Below are 19,741 nucleotides of genomic sequence, written 5' to 3'. Positions count from 1 at the left end.
TATGATTCCTGTCAATTTCTTTAATAGAGCCCCAACTAGAAAGAATGAATCATAACTAAAATGATTTTTTGTCATAATTTCTATCTGTAGAATTTTTTTAGGATGTGACAAGAGAATTAATGATTGCTCCTAAAAATTGTTTCCCTCAGTTCTAAATATGTGGGTGACCTTTTCCTTCATCAGTTGAATGAAAGGATTGGACTAGGTGACCTTTAATATACCTTTCAGATCTAAAGCTATATTCCTACATAATGTAAGCTTTTTGAAGACAAGAATTATTTAATTTTTGTCTTTATATTCCCAGAGCCTTGTGTTTAATACATGATATGTCCATCAGTTTAATCAATGATTAGTCCCATGATGCTTTCTGAAATCCATATGGCTTTCCCCCACCTAGATTTTGGTAAACCAGTTGGCCAATGGTCCCAAATGCCTCCCCAAAATTTAGTTTTCTTAGGGGCCAGAGTCAATTTATATGAGCTCAGTTTGACCTACTATGACACGTTTCTCACTGCAGTCAACACCAAGAATAGTCACTGTTGTTACATTTGGTAGCACAATGGGCTTGTAGTGATACTTTCCTCTGACAGGGCACTGAATGTGGTTATGAAAAATGGCTATTCCAACTATAAGTGTTTTCAGGCATTCTAATTTGATGACTTAAGAATGGAACAGCAACCCACAACTATTAGAAGCATTATATTAATATACAAAAGTGATATTATTGTGTCAAAGAAGGAGAGCTAATAATAATGGATGAAGAAACAGTTGCTGTGTTATGGGAGAATCTTGAGTCCTGGATTTCTGACTATGACTGGAAATCTGCTTTCATTATGACTTTCCTGGTCATTGCTTTTGAGTTATTCCTCCTAGAACTTTGTAGGACTTGTCAGAAAAAGATTGCAGAAAAAAATATCCAGAAGGAGAGCAGTTCAAATTCCTTGAAGGTAAGAGTTGATGTGGTGAATTGAAGGAGATGTTTTATTCTGTTCATTTTTTTTTCCATTTGAATAAGTTTATTTAGTCAATTTGGAACATTATTCCTTGGTTACAATAATCACATTATTTCTCTCCTCCCCCCCACCCACTCTTCCCTCAGCCAACGCACAATTTCATTGGATATTACTTGTGTCCTTGATCAGGACTATTTCCGTGTTGTTTTTTACACTAGGATGTTCATTTAGAGTCTACATCCCCAACTGTATCCCTTCAACCCATGTATTCAAGCAGTTGTTTTTCTTCGGTGTTTTTACTCTCACAGTGTTTCCCCTGGATGTGGATAATGGTTTTTCTCATAGGTTTCTCCAATTTGTTCAGGGTCTTTGCATTGCCACTAATGGAGAAGTTCATTACATTCGATTGTACAACAGTGTATCAGTCTCTGTGTACAATGTTTTCCTGGTTCTGGTCCTTTCGCTCTGCATTACTTCTTGGAGGTTGTTCCAGTCCCCATGGAATTCCTCCCCTTTATTATTCCTTCCAGCACAATAGTATTCCATCACCAACAGATACCACAACTTGTTCAGCCATTCCCCAATTGAAGGGCATCCCCTCATTTTCCAATTTTTTTGGCCACCACAAAGAGTGCAGCTATGGATATTCTTGTACAGGTCTTTTTCATTATTATCTCTTTGGGATACAAACCCAGCAGTGGTATGACTGGGTCAAAGGGCAGATAGTCTTTTAGTGCCCTTAGGGCATAGTTCCAAATTGCCTTCCAGGATGGTTGGATCAATTCACAACTCCACCAGCAATGCATTAATGTCCCAACTTTGCCACATCCCCTCCAGCACTCATTAATTTCCTTTGCTGTCATGTTAGCCAATCTGCTAGGTGTGAGGTGATACCTCAGAGTTGTTTTGATTTGCATCTCTCTAATTAAAAGAGACTTAGGACACTTTTTCATGTGCTTATTAATAGTTTTGATTTCTTTAACTGAAAATTGCCTATTCATGTCCCTTGCCTGTTTTTCAATTGGAGAATGGCTTGATTTTTTGTACAACTGGTTTAGCTCTTTATAAATTTGAGTAATTAGACCTTTGTCAGAGGTTTTTGTAATGAAAATTGTTTCCCAATTTGTTGCTTCCCTTCTAATTTTCGATGCATTAGTTTTGTTTGTACAAAAATTTTTTAATTTGATGTAATCAAAATTATTGATTTTACATTTTGTGTTTTTTTTCCGAGCTCTTGCTTGGTTTTAAAGTCTTTCCTTTCCCAAAGATCTGACAAGTATTCTATTCTGTGTTTGCCTAATTTGCTTATAGTTTCCTTCTTTATATTCAGGTTATTCACCCATTCTGAGTTTATCTTGGTGTAGGGTGTGAGATGTTGATCCAAACCTAATCTCTCCCATACTGTCTTCCAATTTTCCCAGCACTTTTTATCAAATAGTGGGTTTTGGTCTTAAAAACTGGGATCTTTGGATTTATCATAGACTGTCTTGCTGAGGCCATTTACCCCAAGTCTAGTCCACTGATCCACTTGTCTGTCTCTTAGCCATACCAAATTGTTTTGATGACTATTGCTTTGTAATATAATTTGAGATCTGGGACTGCAAGTCCTCCTTCCTTTGCAATCTTTTTTTCATAATTTCCCTGGATATCCTTGATCTTTTGGTCTTCCAAATGAACTTTGTTTTTTTTTTCTATTTCAGTAAAAAAGTTTTTTGGTAGTTCAATGGGTATGGCACTAAATAAGTAAATTAATTTGGGTAGGATTGTCATTTTTATTATGTTAGCTCGTCCCACCCATGAGCAATCAATGTTTTTCCAATTGTTTATATCTAGTTTTAATTGTGTGGAGAGTGTTTTGTAGTTGTGTTCGTATAGTTCCTGTGTTTTGTCTCCGCAGATAGACTCCTAAGTATTTTATATTGTCTAGGATGATTTTAAATGAAATTTCTCTTTCTAATTCTTGCTGCTGAAATGGGTTGGAGATATATAGAAATGCTGATGACTTATGTGGGTTTATTTTGTATCCTGCAATTTTGCTAAAATTATTGATATTTTTGACTAGCTTTTTGGCTGATTCTCTAGGATTCTTTAAGTAAACCATCATATCATCTGCAAAGAGTGAAAGCTTGGTCTTCTCATTGCCTTCAATTTCTTTTTCTTCTCTAATTGCTAATGCTAGTGTTTCTAGTACAATGTTAAATAATAGAGGTGATAATGGGCATCCTTGTTTCACTCCTGATCTTATTGGGAAGGCTTCTAGTTTATCCCCATTGCAGATGATGTTTGCTGATGGTTTTAGATATATATAGTTTATTATTTTTAGGAAAGACCCTTCTATTCCTATACTTTCTAGTGTTTTCAATAGGAATGGGTGTTGTATTTTATCAAAGGCTTTTTCTGCATCTATTGAGACAATCATGTGATTTTTGTTGGTTTGCTTGTTAATATGGTCAATTATGTGGATGTTTTTTTCTAATATTGAACCATTCTTGCATTCCTGGTATGAATCCTACCTGGTCATAGTGAATAACCCTTGTGTTCACTTGCTGGAGTCTTTTTGCTAATATCCTATTTAAGATTTTTGCATCTATATTCATTAAGGAGATTGGTCCATAGTTTTCTTTCTCTGTTTTTGACCTGCCTGGCTTTGGGATCAGTACCATATTTGTGTGGTAAAATGAATTTGGTAGAACTCCTTCTTTGCTTATTCTGTCAAATAGTTTGTATAATATTGGGATTAGTTGTCCTTTGAATGTTTGATAGAATTCATTTGTGAATCCATCTGGACCTGGGGATTATTTCTTAGGTAGTTCTTTGATGGCTTGTTCAATTTTTTTTTCTGATATGGGGTTGTTTAGGTAAATTATTTCTTCCTCTGTTAGTCTAGGCAATTTATATTTTTGTAAGTATTCATCCATATCATCTAGATTGCCATATTTGTTGCCATATAATTGGGCATAGTAGTTTTTAATGATTGCCTTAATTTCCTCTTCATTTGAGGTAAGGTCTCCCTTTTCATCTTGGATACCGTCAATTTGGTTTTTTTCTTTCCCTTTTTAAATTAGACTGGCTAGTATTTTGTCTATTTTATTTTTTTTCAAAGTACTTGCTTCTAGTCTTATTTATTAAATCAATAGTTCTTTGACTTTCAATTTTATTAATTTTTCGGATCTCTAATTTAGTCTTCATCTGAAGATTTTTAATTTGTTCGCTTTCTAGTTTTTTAATTTGCATGCCCAATTCATTGACCTCTGCCCTTCTTAATTTGTTAATATATTAACTCAAGGATATAAGTTTACCCCCGAGTACTGCTTTGGCTGCATCCCATAGGTTTTGAAAGTATGTCTCATCATTGTCATTTTCTTCAATGAAGTTATTAATTGTTTCTCTGATTTGTTCGTTAATTAACTGGTTTGGGAGAATTGGATTGTTCAATTTCCAATTAATTTTTGATTTACCTCTCCATGTACCCTTACTAATTGTTATTTTCATTGCATTGTAGTCTGAGAAGGTTGCATTTGTTATTTCTGCTTTTTTGCATTTGTTTGAAATGTTTTTATGCCTTAATACATGGTCAATTTTTGTGAAAGTACCATGTGCTGCTGAAAAGAAGGTATATTCCTTTTTGTCCCTATTTATTTTTCTCCACATGTCTACTAACTCTAATTTTTCTAAGATTTCACTCACTTCTCTTACCTTTTTCTTATTTATTTTTCGGTTTGATTTATCTTGTTCAGATAGAGGAAGGTTCAGGTCTCTCACTAGTATAGTTTTTCTATCTATTTCATCCTTGAGCTCCACTAGTTTCTCCTTTAGAAATTTGGATGCTATGCCATTTGGTGCATACATGTTGAGTACAGATATTTCCTCGTTGTCTATACTGCCTTTTATCGGAATGTAATTACATTCCCTATCTCTTTTAACTAGATTTGTTTTTACTTTGGCTTTGTCGGATATCATGATTGTGACTCCTGCCTTCTTTTTATCAATTGATGCCCAATAGATTTGGCTCCATCCTCTTACTTTCACCCTATGAGTATCTACTTTCCTCATGTGTTTTTCTTGTAAACAGCATATGGTAGGGTTTTGGATTCTAATCCACTCTGCTATTTGCTTGCATTTTATGGGTGAATTCATTCCATTCACATTCAGAGTTATGATTACTAGCTGTGTATTTCCCAGCATTTTGATTTCTACTCCTGGTCCTGCCTTTTCTTCTTTCACTATTTCCTTCTACACCAATGTTTGTTTTTAATCAGTTCCCCTAGTTCCCACCCTTATTTTACTTCCCTTTCTACCCCCCTCCCTTCTTATTTCCCCCCTTATTTTCCCTGTAGTCTTTCTAAAATTACCCCCCAACCCTCTCCCTCCCTTGTACTGCTTCCCTCCCCACCAGTCCGTTTATTACCCTTCTACTCCCCATATAGGGCGCAAATCTATTCTCTGCCCTAATGGATTGGATTGTTCTTCCCTCTTTGGGTCATTTTCAAAGTACGTAAGAATTGAGTATTTCCTATTTCCAACCTCTTTACCCTTCCAGTGTATTGATGTTCTCCCCTCTCCCACCATGAGCTTCTTTGTGACATATAAATTTACCACCATTTGTTTCTTTTCCCATTTCTTTTAGTATTAACCTCTTTTTTTAGCTCTAATTGTATATATATATATATGTATATATACACATGTATATGTATTTATGAATGCATATATCTAAAAATCTATTTATGTCTTGTCCTTTCATCCTATACAGTTTGTCAGTGTTCCCTCTAAGTATAATTCTTCTAGCTGCTCAGGTGATAACAACAGTTTTTAAGAGTTACCAATGACCTCTTTTCTTATAGGGATACATATAATTTTAACTTATTGAGTCTATTAAAATTTTTTTGTTGTGTTTTGTTTTTCTTTCCCCCCTCTTTTTTAATTACCTTTTGATGATTCTCTCGAGTTCTGTGCTTGGACATCAAATTTTCTGTTCAAATCTGGTCTTTTCTTTGCAAATTCTTGGAATTCTTCTATTTTGTTGAATGACCATACTTTCCCCTATAAGAATATAGTCAGTTTTGCTGGGTATTTGATTCTTGGTTGTAGACCTAGTTCCCTTGCTTTCCAGAATATCATATTCCATGCCTTTCGGTCCTTCAGTGTGGATGAAGCCAGATCCTGTGTTATCCTCACTGTGGTTTCATGGTATCTGAATGGCTTCTTCTTGGCAGCTTTTAATATCTTTTCTTTGGTCTGGTAGTTCTTGAATTTGGCTATAACATTACTGAGTGTTGTCAGTTGGGGATTAAGAATAGGAGGTGATCTGTGGATTCTTTCAATCTCTACTTTTCCCTCTTGTTCTAGAATATCGGGGCAGTTTTTTTGAATAATTTCCTGTAGTATTGTGTCCAGGATTTTTCTTTTGTCATAGTCTTCCGGTAGACCAATGATTCTTAAATTGTCTCTCCTTGAACAATTTTCTAAATCCTCTGTTTTGTGAATGAGATGTTTCATATTTTCTTCAATTTTTTCATTCTTTTGGTTTTGTTTTATAGTGTCCTGCTGACTTGTGAGGTCACTTAATTCTAGTTGTTGTGTTCTGGTTCTTAAAGACTGGATTTCATCCCTGGATTTTTGGTCATCCTTCTCTTTCTGGTCTGATTTTCTATGGAGTCATCTTTCATCCTCTTTACCTCATCTTTCATCTCCTTTGCCTCATCTTTCATTTTCTTTGCCTCATCTTTCATCTTCTTTGCCTCATTTTCAAGCTGGTTGATTTTGACTTTCAAGACACTAATTTTCTGTTTCCAGATGACTTATCTTAGTTTTTAAGTTCTTTCCCCAATTGTCTTCAGCCTCTCTTAATTGGGTTTTGAATTGCATTTTGAGTTCTTCCAAAGCCTGTATCCAATTCACTGGGATTTCTGATTTATCATTTGCTGATCCCTCCTCCTCTGTTCCGTTTGCTGTATAGAAGCTGTCTATTGTAATTTCTATCTTCTTTTTCTGTTGTTTGCTCATATTCACCCCTTCTTTGCTCCCCGTATTTGTCTGTGGTCTTGCTTCTCTCATTTTTTTGGTTTTGGGGGCTTCTGTCAGTCTCTCCTCTTGGAGATTTAACAGAATATCTCTCGGTGCAGTCTCTGGGGAGGGTTGTTGGGGGTTTGAGCTTCCCTGTCCTCTGGAGGCTTTTGATTGGATTAAAGTCCAGCTGTTAATGAGGGAGGGGTGTGGAACCTGGGCTTCCCTGAGTTCCAAAGACTTTTGATGGGGTTAAGTTCAGCTGAATTGGTCTGGGTGTGCTCTGAGGCCAACACCTCCTGGAAGGCTAGAGCAAATATGGAGGATCTCTACAGCTCTGGCCAGGCTGCCAGCTCTATTCTCCCTCTCTAGCTCCTTCCCCACCATCTGAGCTTGGCACAGCCCTGCCTGCAAGGTACACTCTCCAGACCAGCACCTTTGCCCCCCTAGTGGTTCCCACTGCTGCTGGAGGCTGAGCTACCCTGTCCTCTGGGGCTTTTGATTGGATTAAAGTCCAGCAGTCAATGAGAGAGGGGTGTGGAACCTGGGCTTCCCTGAGTTCAGAAGACTTTTGATGGGATTAATTTCAGCTCAGTTAGGCTCTGTGTGCTCTGAGGCTGAAAAGTCCTGGAAGGCTGGAGCAAATATAGGGGATCTCCATACCTCTGGCCAGGCTTCCAGCTCTATTCTCCCTCTCTAGCTCCTTTCCTGCCATCTGTGTTCAATGCTCTGAGATTGGCACAGCTCTGCCCACAAGGTACACCCTCCAAACCAGCACCTTTGCCCACCAGGTTCCTGCTGCCACTGGAGTCTCAGTGCTCTAAGTGGGCTGGGGGAGAGGTCCTGGGACCTTCCTTCTGCCTTCCCCTTAAACCTGAGTGTTCTCGGATTCCAGCTATTGGGGGGGGGGGGCGTACCTTTTGAATTGAGTCCAGCAGGAGGGTTCCTTGGCTCTGTCTTGTTGTTAGGTTTGATTTTCAGTCCCCTAGGAGCATTAAGTTTGTGATCAGTAAGGAAGGGTATTCAGAGGTCTAAACTTCTGGTCCTTCTAGGCTGCCATCTTGACTCTGCCTCCTCCCTATTCAATTTTTTAACACATTTATTTTGTTAAACATCTTGATCTGCATCTTTTATTGGAATTTTTTATTATTATCATTTTATTGACTTACTAGATATGAGTATAGACATTTACCAATAAGCAACATGACCCTTTTAAGCCCATGACAACATCTCATAAAAAGTAGGAAACAATTAAACATATTAATTTGCTTGTCTAACTTCTTTACTTTCTTCTTAGGAAGAAGATACTTTTCTGAAAAACTTGGGATATGGTAAATATGGTACCATTTTGGTAACTTTGTTTTATAGAAAATGTCCAAATTGAGCTATCCTTTTAATTTATTTTTCCCCCTATTTACCTATAGAGAACTGGCCACGTGCTCCATTACCTCCAAAAAAAGGGTAAGTGAAATATCTTGGCATTAAGTTCCATTAGCTATTCTTCATCAAATTTTATTCATATTTTTTGCTTTTGAATAAAAGGTCCCATTTCTAAGAGCTGGATATAATTTTTAAAATGTTTAACATGTAACATGAAAAATGGCAATTGTAAGGAATAAATCATGCTACATATGTAGCTGCATTGTAACCTTAAAAAAAGTTTATTCACATTTTTAAAAAAAGAAAGCAATATTTTAAATTTACAGAACCATTGCCATTTCACCATCCTCTGAAATAGTTTGTTGTACTGTTTTCTGAAACATCTAAATCTATCCCACTTTGAAATCTCAACCCACTGATCCCATTTCTGCTTTCTGGAAACAAGAAAATCAAATCCAATTTCTCTTCTACTTGACAACCATTCATATATTTGAGTATAACTATATTCTTTAAACTTTGTCGTTTCCAAGCTAAACATTCCTATTTATTCAACCAATTTTTATAAGACATTCAAACAATCTTTTAGCACGCCGTTTCACATCATTCTGTATATTATCTAGCTTATCAATGTCTTTTCCTAAAGTCAGATAAGGTCTGATCATGGTAGCACTCAGCAGTACTTTTAATGTCTCTTAAGTTGTTTTGCTTGCCATATCATACTATTGGCTTATATTAAATTCCATTCTACTGAAATAAGAGTCAGGGAGGCATAGTCAAGAGAGTATTAGACTTGAGGGCAACTAGATGGCTTAGGGAATAGGGAGATAGGCTTGGAAAAGGATGTCCTGGGTTCAAATCTGATCTCAGACACTAACTAGCTGTGTGTCCCTGGGCAAATCACTTAACCCCAATTGCTTGCTCTTCTGCTTTGGAACCAGTACTTAGTATCGATTCAAGAATATTAGGCTTGGAATCAAGAAGAGACATATTCATATGGTACTTGTAGAATCTATCTCACAGGATTGCTGCAGGACTCTAATATATGTACGGTGATTTTGTAAACTTTAAAATATCATACAAAATAACAGTGATTATTATTTTTAACTCTTAAGTAATGTTTTATTTTTTGCCAAATACATGTAAAACAACTTTTGGCAATTGTTTTCTAACATTTTGAGTTCCAAATTCTTTTCCTCCTTCCTCCCTGAGGACGGTAAGAAATTTGATATTGGCTATGCATATGCTGTTATACAAAACATATTTCCATATTTGTAACATTGTAGAAGATGACACATAAAAAAATTCCATGAAGAAAACAAAGTAAAAATTGATATGCTTTGATCTGCATCAAACTCCATCAATTCTTTCTCTGGAGGTAGATAGCATTTTTTCCATCATGAATCCTTTGGTATTATCTTGAATTATTGTAATGCTGAGAATAGATAAGTCTTTCACAGTTGATCATTATACATTATTTCTATTACCATGTACAATGTTCTCTTGTACTCTTGTCTCTTGTCTCACTTCATTCTGCACCAGTTCATTCCTTCCAGGTTTTTTGAAGTTGGCTTGCTCACCATTTCTTATAGCACAATAATATTCCATTATAATCATAAACCACAATTTATCCAGCCATTCCCCATGATGGACATCCCTTCAATTTCTAGTTCTTTGCCACCACCAAAAAGAGCTGCTATAAATATTTTTTGTACAAAGTAGGTCTTTTCTCCCTATCTTTAATTTCTTTGGAATACATACTTAAAAGTGGGTATTGCTAGGTTAAAATGTATATGCAGTTTTATGGTCCTTTGGGTATGGCTCCAATTGTTCTCCAGAATGGTTGTATCAGTGTAAAGCTTTACCAACAGTTCTTTAGTGTCCCAGTTTACCATATCTCCTCAATATTTACCATTTTCCTTTTTTGTTATATTAACCAGTCTGATGGGTGTGTTGTAGTACCTCAGGATTGTTTTAATTTACATTTCTCTTATTAAAAGGGATTTAGAGGACTTTTATGTCATTATATATAGCCTTGATTGCATTATCTGCAAACTATCTATTTACATCCACTGACCATTTATCAATTGGGGGATATCTATCATTCTTGTAAATTTCACTCAGTTCTCTATACATTTGAAAAATGAGACTTTTGTCAAAAACATTTGCTATGAAGAATTTTTCTCAATTTATTTGCCATTTAGTTCCACTGATTTTGTGCAAAAACCTTTTAATTTAAGATTATTAAGTTATGTATTTTCCATCTTGTAATGTGCTCTATGTCTTGTTTAGATATAAATTCTTTTCTTATCAATAAGTATGACAGATAAACTATTTTGTGCCCTTCCATTTTGTTTATGGTATTACTTTATTTCTAAATCATATATCCATTTTGACTTTACCTTAGTATATGGCATGAGGCTTTGGTCTATGCCTAGTTTTTGCCATACTGTTTGCCATATCTTAACAGTTTTTATCAAATAGTGAGTTCTTCCAAAAACTTGGGTCTTTAGGTTTGTCAGACTAGGTTACTATGGTCATTTACCACTGAGGGTTGAGTGCCTAATCTATTCTATTGGTACATCACTCTATTTATTAGCCAGTACCAGATTGTTTTGATGATTGCCACTTTATAATATAATTTGAATTCTGGTAAAGTTAAACCACCTTCCTTAATTTTTTTCATTAATTCCCTTTACATTCTAGGTCTTTTGTTTTTCTGGATCACTTTTGTGATTATTTTTAGCTCTAGGAAATGATTTTGATGTAGTTTGATTGTATGGCACTGAATAAGTAAATTAATTTAGGAAAATTACCATTTTTACTATATTGGCTTATACTAACCACAGGCAATTAATGTTTTCCTACTTATTTAGATCTGTCTTTATTTGTGTGAAAAGTGTTTTGTTATTGTAATCATATAGTTCCTGGGTTTGTCTTGACAGGTAGAATCCCAGATATTTTATATTGTCTACAGCTATTTTAAATAGGATTTCCCTTTCTATTTCTTGCTGTTGGGATTTATTGGTAGTATAGAGAAATGTTGATTATGTATCAGTGGGAGCCTCTGGGACCCTCTGGGTCTTTTGGCACCTCAGACTTTTGGTGGCTCAGGCTTTAGACTTCTTGGTTTTGCAGCTCAGTCTGATTAGGTTCAGCTTGATTAGGCATTAAATTTTGCTTTGGATTCAGCATTGGTGGCTTGAGGAGTTTGGCTTTGGTGATTCACTTGGATTAAAGAGACCTTGGCCAGAGACACTGGCTCTTCTGCTTTTCTCCTGTCTTTGGTGAGATACTATCTTCAGTCTGGAGGCACTTGGATCTGGACTTAGGGTATTTAGCTAGGCAATATTTTCTACCTCCTTCCTATATTTCCCCCTTTACTATCTCTACCTTACTGTAATAAAGCTACTAGAGCTACCAAAATCCTTGTGTTTTAAGAGTAAATTTTTATAAACGGTGACCAGAACAATAATTTAAATTCTTATATTTGTCAAACCCATTTTAATTATTACACTAGTTTTTCGTTGATTCTCTATGCGTACCATCATATCATTTGCCAAAAGTGATGACTTTATTTCCTCATTGTCTATTCTAATTTCTTCAATCTCTTTTTCTCTTATTACTATAGCTAGCCTTTCTAGTATGATATTGAATACTAGTGGTGATACTAGGCATACAGTATCACTCAGTAGTTGTACTCTACCAAAATACTCCTAATCTTAATAGGAAGGCTTCTAGTTTATATCAATTAGAGATGCCTTTTTCCATTTTGAGGAATGTTTCATATGTTCCAATGTTCTCTACTGTTTTTAATAGGAATGGGCGTTATATTTTGTCAAAAGCTTTTTTTGCATTGATTGAAACAATCACATGGTTTCTGTTGGTTTTGTTATTGTTAGGGTCAATTATGCTTATAGTTTTCCAAATATTAAACCATCTTCGCATTCCTGGCACAAAATACATGATCCTTGTGATAAATTGTTGTAATCTCTTTGCTAGTGTTTTGTTTAAAATTTTTGAATCAATATTTATTCAGGACATTGGTCTATAGTTATCTTTTTCTGTTTTTTCTCTTTCTGGTTAAGCATCAACAACATATTTGGGTCATAAAGGAAAAGTGTTAGAATGCCTTCATCAGCTATATTTCCAATAGTTTATATGGTATTGGAATTAATTGTTCTTTAAATGTTTGATAGAATTCACCTGGGCATCCATTTGGCCTTTGGACTTTTTTTTTAGGCAATTCATTCATGGCTTGGTCAATTTCTTTTTCTAGATGACATTGTTGAAATATTCTATTTCCTCTTCAGTTAACATGGGAAATTTATATTTCTTTAAATACTCATCAAGTTCATTTAGATCATCAGATATTTAGATTATTTAGATCATCATCATCATTGGGCAAAAATGTTCCTAACAATTACTTTAATTTCCTTTTCATTGTTTGCAATTTCACCTTTTTTCATTTTTTGATACTGTTTGTTTTTTTTCTTTTTGTTGATCAAATTAACCAGTGGTTTATGTATTTTATTGTTTTCTCCACATAAAGTTAAATCCTTTTCTTATTTATTAGTTCAATGGTGTTCTTATTTTCAATTTTATATTTGATTTTCAAGATTTATAATTTGGTGTGTAATCGGGCATTTAAAATTTGTTTTTTTTCTTAGATTTTTAAAGTTTCATATCCAATTCATTGATCTATTTTTTCTTGATTTATTGATGTAAGTATTGAGAGATATAAATTATTCCCTAAGTACTAGATTGACTGCATCTCCAAAATTTTAGTATGTTGTCTCCTTTTTCATTGTCATTCTTTTTAATGAAACTATTGATTGTTTCTATGATTTGTTCTTTAACTCACTCATTTTTAAGGTAAGATTATTTAGTTTCCAATTAATTTTTAGTCTCTTTTTCTGCAGCTCTTAGTTGACTATAATTTTTATAGCATTATGTTCTGAACAGGATATATTTAATATTTCTACTTTTCTACATTTGGTTGTGAAAATTTATGTCCTATTATACTATCAATTTTTGTGAAAGTGCCATGTTCTGCTGAGAAAAATATACATTCATTTCTATTTCCATTTAGTTTTCCCTAGATATCTATCAAGATTAATTTTCTAAAATTCAATTCACCTCTTTAATTAATTAATTAATTTTTGTTTGATTTTTCTAATTTTGAGAAGGTAAGATTAATTTCCTCTACAAATATAGTTTTATTTGTTTCCTCTTGTAATTAATGTAATTTCTCCTTTAGGAATCTGTGCTATGTCATTCGGTGTATATATATATATGTTTAATATAGATTTTTTTGTCTATGGTTCCTCTGATCAAAATGAATTTTCCTTTCTTATATCTTTTAATTAGGCCAATTTTCTTTTTTGCTTTGCCTGAGATTATATTTGCTAAGCTTGCTTTTTAAACTTTAGGTGAAGTGTAATAGATTTTGTAATCCTTTATTTTTTCTTTGTATGTCTCTGCTTTAAATGTGTTTCTTGGAGACAGTTTATTGTGGGATTTTGGCTTTCTTATCCACTCTTCTGTCCTCTTGCTTTTATGGGTGAGTTCATCCCATTCACATTCACAGTTATGCTTACTATGTGTTTCCCTTCATCTTGTTTCCCCTCTTTTATCCTTTGCTTTCTTTCCTTTCAGCCTTTTCCTATTCACTGTTTTTGCTTCTGTATTTAACCTCCTCACCCCCAATTTCCCCTTGATTTTATATTTCCCTCACTTTTTATTCCTTTCCCTTCTTACTACCTATTGGATAAGATAGATTTCTATATCTGAATATAGATATTATTCCCACTTTGTTCCAATTTTGATGAGAATAAGGTTAAAACATTGCATACTCTGTCCCCCATTTCCCTTTCACTGTGTTGATTCTTACACACTTCATATGAGATAATTTTCCCTGAAATTTTCTCCTTTTATCTTTTCTCAGTGCATCCATTGCCCTAATAGTAGTAAAGTTCTTAAATATTTTGAGTGCCTTACAGTATCTTAAGTAGGTATTTCAAGTATGTTGATATTTTAATCATCTTAGTTAACAACTTTTTACTGTAATCCCATCTAACCCATTGTTTCCCTTGATTACTTTAAATATCTTAAGTATTTCTTCTATATTAGAAATCTTAAATATCCTGTTATCACTTTCCCATTCAGGCAGGTGATTATTTTAACCCCACTGATTTTTTGTTGTTGTTTACCTTCTATTGAGTATCACATTTGCTCATTTTTGGTTGTAGGTCTAGATTCTTTGCCCTGCAGTATATCATATTCCATGCCTTATAATCCTTTGATATAGAAACTGCTAGGTTCTATATAATCTGATTGGTTTCCATAATATTTGAATTGTTTTTTCCTGGATTCTTTGTATCTTTTGTTTGAGAATCTGGAATTTGAAATAATTCTGGGCTTGTTAAATTTGGGATTTCTTTCAGGAGATGACTAGTGGATTCTCTCAATTTTTATTTTCTCTTCTTATTCAAGAATGTCAGGACAGGTTTCCCTAATAATTTCTTGTCAAGGCTTTTTTTTAAATCATGTAATTTTCAGGCAACCCAGTGATTCTTAGATTATCTCTCCTGAATCTGTTTTCTAGGTCAGTTGTTTTCCCAGTGAGCTATTTCAGATTTTCTTTTATTCTAGTGTCTTATGGAATCAATAGCTTCCATTTTTCCAATTCTAATTTGTAGGGAGGCACTTTCTTCTTTGAGGCTTTATATTTTCTTACATAGTGAGTTATTTTCCTGTTTGAAGAATTGTAGTATTTCTTTTGGGGTTATTTTTTTCATCAACTTATTATTCTAAGCTTTTGATTTTTTCATTATTTTATTTTCCAAATTTTCTTCTAAGTCTTTTATTATTTTTAAAAATTCTTTTCCCCCAGGAGTTGATTTTGGACTAGACACCTTTTCACATTTTCCTTTGAGACTTCATACATTTTCTTTTTTTGTATTGCTTTTCTCTTCTGAGCTTAAATTTTGGTCATCTCTGCTGCTGAAATATTTTTTGAGCTGTCAGGCTTTTTTTTCTGTCTGTTGATCATTTTAGGGTTATTTTCTCCCTTGATTTTGCCAATATGCTGTAGCTTAGTTCTTTTCCTGTAGTGGAGGGAGTACTGTCTGCTGCTTATACTATCTAATATACTATGTACTATGTAAATGTCTATTCCACTTCTTGTGGTTGGCTTAGCTGTCTCAGTCCTAGATTGAGCACTTTTCAGAGGCAGCATTGATCTGCTTTGGGGAGGTTTGCAGCTATTCTTTTCAGATGCTTATTTGTGCTGGTTCAAGTAGGGTTCTGCATATTCCTGCTGAGAATGGAGCTTGTTGGGCTGAGTTCCTCCCACTGTTGCCCATCCTGGGTCACAGCCAACCTCTATTACTACTGGACTTTGTGTGGCTGCATTCTTGCCAATGCTGACTGCTCTATATTGCATTGGTTTATGCTGAAGCTAGACTGAAATGGCTGTGCTCTTTCCCTTGCTGCTTGTATTTTATCTAGTCTAGGATCCTCAGAGGTTAGTTCATGGTTCTCTACCAATACCTTAGTGAGATGAGTCCTCCTTGGCTGTCTCTACATGTTGTTCTAAGCCAGAGCACTGCTTCATCATCTTGTCTATTGGTTCTGTCACTCCAGGATTTGTTCTGAGGTATTATTGTTCTTCTGTGGTCACTGGAGAGTGGTTGGTATGCTCTGAGAATTTCTTATTCCACCATCTTGGCAACTGGAAGTCCAAACTAGTTGTTGGATCTTAAGCAGTTTGAGCCTTTAAAAAACAGAATGAATGGGACAGGAAGAGTCATCTGGGGCCCTCAACAGGCAACTTTATCAGTTAAGTATCAGTTAAGAATCCATCTTATTTGTCTCTGACCACTCCACACCTATTACTAGAGTTCTTGATCTTTTAAACATCATTGACCCTTTTTTGCCATGCTTGAAGTCCAATTTCTCAGAATAATATTTGTTGCCTATTTTAATTTAATTTAATTTTTTATTAAAACCCTTACTGTGTATTGGTTCCAAGGTAGAAGAGTGATAAGGGCTAGGCAGTGGGGGTTAAGTGACTTGCCCAGCATCACACAGCTGGGAAGTGTCTGAGGCCAGATTTGAACCTAGGACCTCCCATCTCTAGTCCTGGCTCTCAATCCATTGAGCTACCCAGCTGCCTCTTGTTGCCTATTTTTATAATTGAAGGAAATGCTAAATTTTAGTGATTAGTGGAAAATAAAGATGTATTTCTTTTCCCATTCAAGTTTTATAGATGTCCTGAAATCTCTCCACAGATTTCTTGAGTTTCTGTGGACCCCGGGTTAAAAGTCTCTGCTTTAGACACATCAATTCTTCTGATTCTATAGTCTATGCTTTACCTGTTTCCTGGATTTCTCCTTGGATGGGTTTCTTTCTTTTTTTGATGAACTAAGAACTCATTCTCTTCACCCCTCCTGCTTATGTGATATGGCTTCCCTTAATCTTGAGAAAGCCTTGCATTCCCAAATTCCTAGTCTGTGGTCAATAATTGCATCTGGAAAGCATCTCAAATTAAGGGAGTTTCAGGAAAGATTTGCCACCTCTTATGTGTAGGACCTTTTTTTTTTCTTAACATCCCTTACTATCTCAAAAATTTATACAGAACTTCTTTGTGCCAAAAAAATTTCTAATTGTTTCATTAACACAGGCAAAATCTGCAGGTTTTAATATTTAAAAAGTAATTTGCATCAATAGTTGGGCAGAGGCCAATTTGAATTTGTGAGAAATTTTAAAGACATTATGTAAAGAAGTTCAATTTTCAGTCTGTAAAGTTGGGCTCTCCAGAAAGTGAAGGAATGTAGGACAGTTCTCACTATCCTATCAGGTTCTGAAGCTGGAGCAACAAATTCAGCGGACTCAAAGCCTTCATTTCTTTTTCTGATCATGCTCTTTTATAACTATAACATAGCTTTTCTGAATTCATATCCTTAAAGATCACTCAAACAAAGTATCCCTGCCGCCATCTTGTAAATAAATAGCATTTTTCACTAGCGCTTTTAAGATCTGTAAATTGCTTTACCTACATTTTCATATAGGACCTTCCAACAACCTTATAATAAAAATAAACATGGGTGTCATTATTTGCATTTTACAGATGAAAACCAAAGTCGAGAATTTGTAACTAGCTTTGTAGTCACTCACTAATCAATATCAGAGGTAGAGTTTGAGCCTAGGTCTGTCCTAAGTCCAGTGCTCCTCTGACTGTATCATGTTTCCTCTCCTATATTTGGGTGATCTTTTCATCTCTAAATAGTTTGTTCTATACTTGTCCTGACTGAATTTAAGTCCACTTATATTTGCCCAGTGCATTAACTTGAAGTTTTTCAGTTTTCCAGGGTATTACACATGCCCATCTCACATTCATCAGTGAGACATTCAGTGAGGGCTGACTTGATTCAAGACATTTTCTTTAACAGTGTTGATAAATTGTTTTTAGTACTTCACAAACCTTAAATGCAAATATCATCATTTCCCTCAAGTTTAGTGCCAGAAGGAGAGAGAGGGAGGGAAATATCCAGGAATTTTAATGTAATAAACTAATTAATTAAAAAAAAGAGATGAAAAACTACTGGATACCTACATAGATCTTACATATTAGAACTTTAAAAGGAACTTATCTGCAACATCTGTATCTAATTCCCTATGTTGATCTTATATTATTTCTGAAGTTTTTTGAACATGAGATTAAAATATTAATTCAAATTAATTTGGGACAGAGACCAACTTGAAATACTTGAAATAAAAAAAAAACATTATGAAAGAAAGTACATTCTGTTATTTTCAGCTTTATTCAATAACTCAAATTAGTCTAGCATTCATTGTTCTTTCCAATAGTGACTTTGAGAGATCTTTAAAGACAGAAAAGAAAGCAAGAAGGAGGCTGACTGTCATAATTACATATCAAATTCTTGCCACGACCCAATGCCTTTCATCTTTTTAATGTTTAATACTTTGCCTTTGACCCATTGCTCAGCATCACCAAGTCTACCCTTTCTAGCTCGCCAGGCTGTCTGTAGTCTCATCATCCCCTCTGAACACTGATCATCTGTAGGAGTAGTTTCTGGCTGACTTTGACTATAGTTGCCTCTGTCTTTGGCTTTCTGGTCCAGTTTAAACTTTTCCTCAAGAAAGAGCAGGCACTGCAATGTAGTTTTCAGCTCTTTTTGAAAAGGCAGATAAATTGGCCTTTGGGTCAACAAAAAGAGAAAAAGTTAAGAAAAGGAAAAAAAATTCCAGTCAGATTATCTGGCTTTATTTATTCCCTTAGTCTTGCGCTTGAAACTTCTCATCCATCCCAGAAGGATTAATCTCAGGCTTGGTCAACCAGTTTCTTTTAGAATAGAGCAAGATCCTCCCAGCAATATCCTTGGTTTTGAGTTCTTTGAATTTTTTCCTGGTGAAAATCTTGCATCTCTCCATGAGAGACCTCATCTGAAAACTTATGTGAACATTTAATAGACTCCCCAAACTTTTATCCCTGGACACTAAACTATAAACTTAGGAATGGCAATTTCCCCAGTAACTACCAAACCCTTTTGAGGTTCACTGTTCCCCAGTTTTACTATCTTAAGCATCTTTCATTCCTGTAGATGAAAGGATGGCAAAAACCATAGAAAGATTATGCCAAGTCCAAAGGGTAAGGTCATTATTTTCCCCATTACCTGCTCAGCCCATATGCAGTCACTCAAAATCCAAAACAGGAACTTTGGCCCACGTCCTTATGATCTATACAGAGCTATATGGTTTATTTATATAAATAGCATTGACATAGCCTTTAAGGTTTACAAAGCACTTTACAAAAGTTATCTCAGTGGATCCTTACAATAACTCTAGGAGTCAATGCTATTATTCTCCTAAATTTGCTGATAAGGAAACTGAGGCACCCAGAGGTTATAGTGCTTGTCATCTAGCGTTATACAAGCTAGTAAATGTGTGAGGCAGGATTTGGTTTCAGTCTTTCCTGGTTCCAGGTCCAGTATTTATCCAATATGCCATCTAAACACTGCTTCGTAGTAGGTAATGCAAATGTTATTATTCCTGTTTTCAGATGAGAGAAAATAAGATCTGTAGAGATTAAATACCTTATTGAAAGTCATTCAAGTGATAGCTCTTCAGTTGAAATAATAGGTCTTTCTGAGTTCAAATCCATTTCTCTTTGTACCTCATAATACCATAATCTTCCACTAAAATTCCTTGCAGAATTTTTAGTTGATGTTTAATAATGGGTCACATTTATGCAGTGCTTTACAAATTAATAATAAACGAGATTAAATGAGTTTCATCTTACAGATGAGAAAACTGAGTCTAAGAAAAGTTAAGAGACTTGCCTAAGGTAGCTCAGCTAATCTTTATGAGAGCTGGGATTTTGA

General features: G+C 34.9%; 1 protein-coding gene across 2 annotated transcripts in view; it reads left to right on the top strand.

Annotated features, from left to right (window-relative positions):
• The first annotated feature begins 532 nt into the window (after positions 1-532).
• Positions 533-19,741, top strand: part of CCDC168 (coiled-coil domain containing 168) — a 28,927-nt gene continuing 9,718 nt past the window's right edge. The window contains exons 1-3 of one of the 2 annotated variants that reach the window (XM_016424939.2): positions 533-947; positions 8,254-8,287; positions 8,381-8,417. In XM_016424939.2, coding sequence (XP_016280425.1) covers positions 753-947; positions 8,254-8,287; positions 8,381-8,417 — 266 coding nt within the window. In that variant the 5' untranslated portion in view covers positions 533-752. The remainder of the gene's footprint in view (positions 948-8,253; positions 8,288-8,380; positions 8,418-19,741) is intronic. The other variant, XM_007501330.3, reaches the window with a different exon arrangement.

The sequence above is a fragment of the Monodelphis domestica genome, chromosome 8, assembly GCF_027887165.1.
Source record: "Monodelphis domestica isolate mMonDom1 chromosome 8, mMonDom1.pri, whole genome shotgun sequence".
Classification (NCBI taxonomy): domain Eukaryota; kingdom Metazoa; phylum Chordata; class Mammalia; order Didelphimorphia; family Didelphidae; genus Monodelphis; species Monodelphis domestica.
This window is presented reverse-complemented; position numbering and strand designations above follow the sequence as displayed.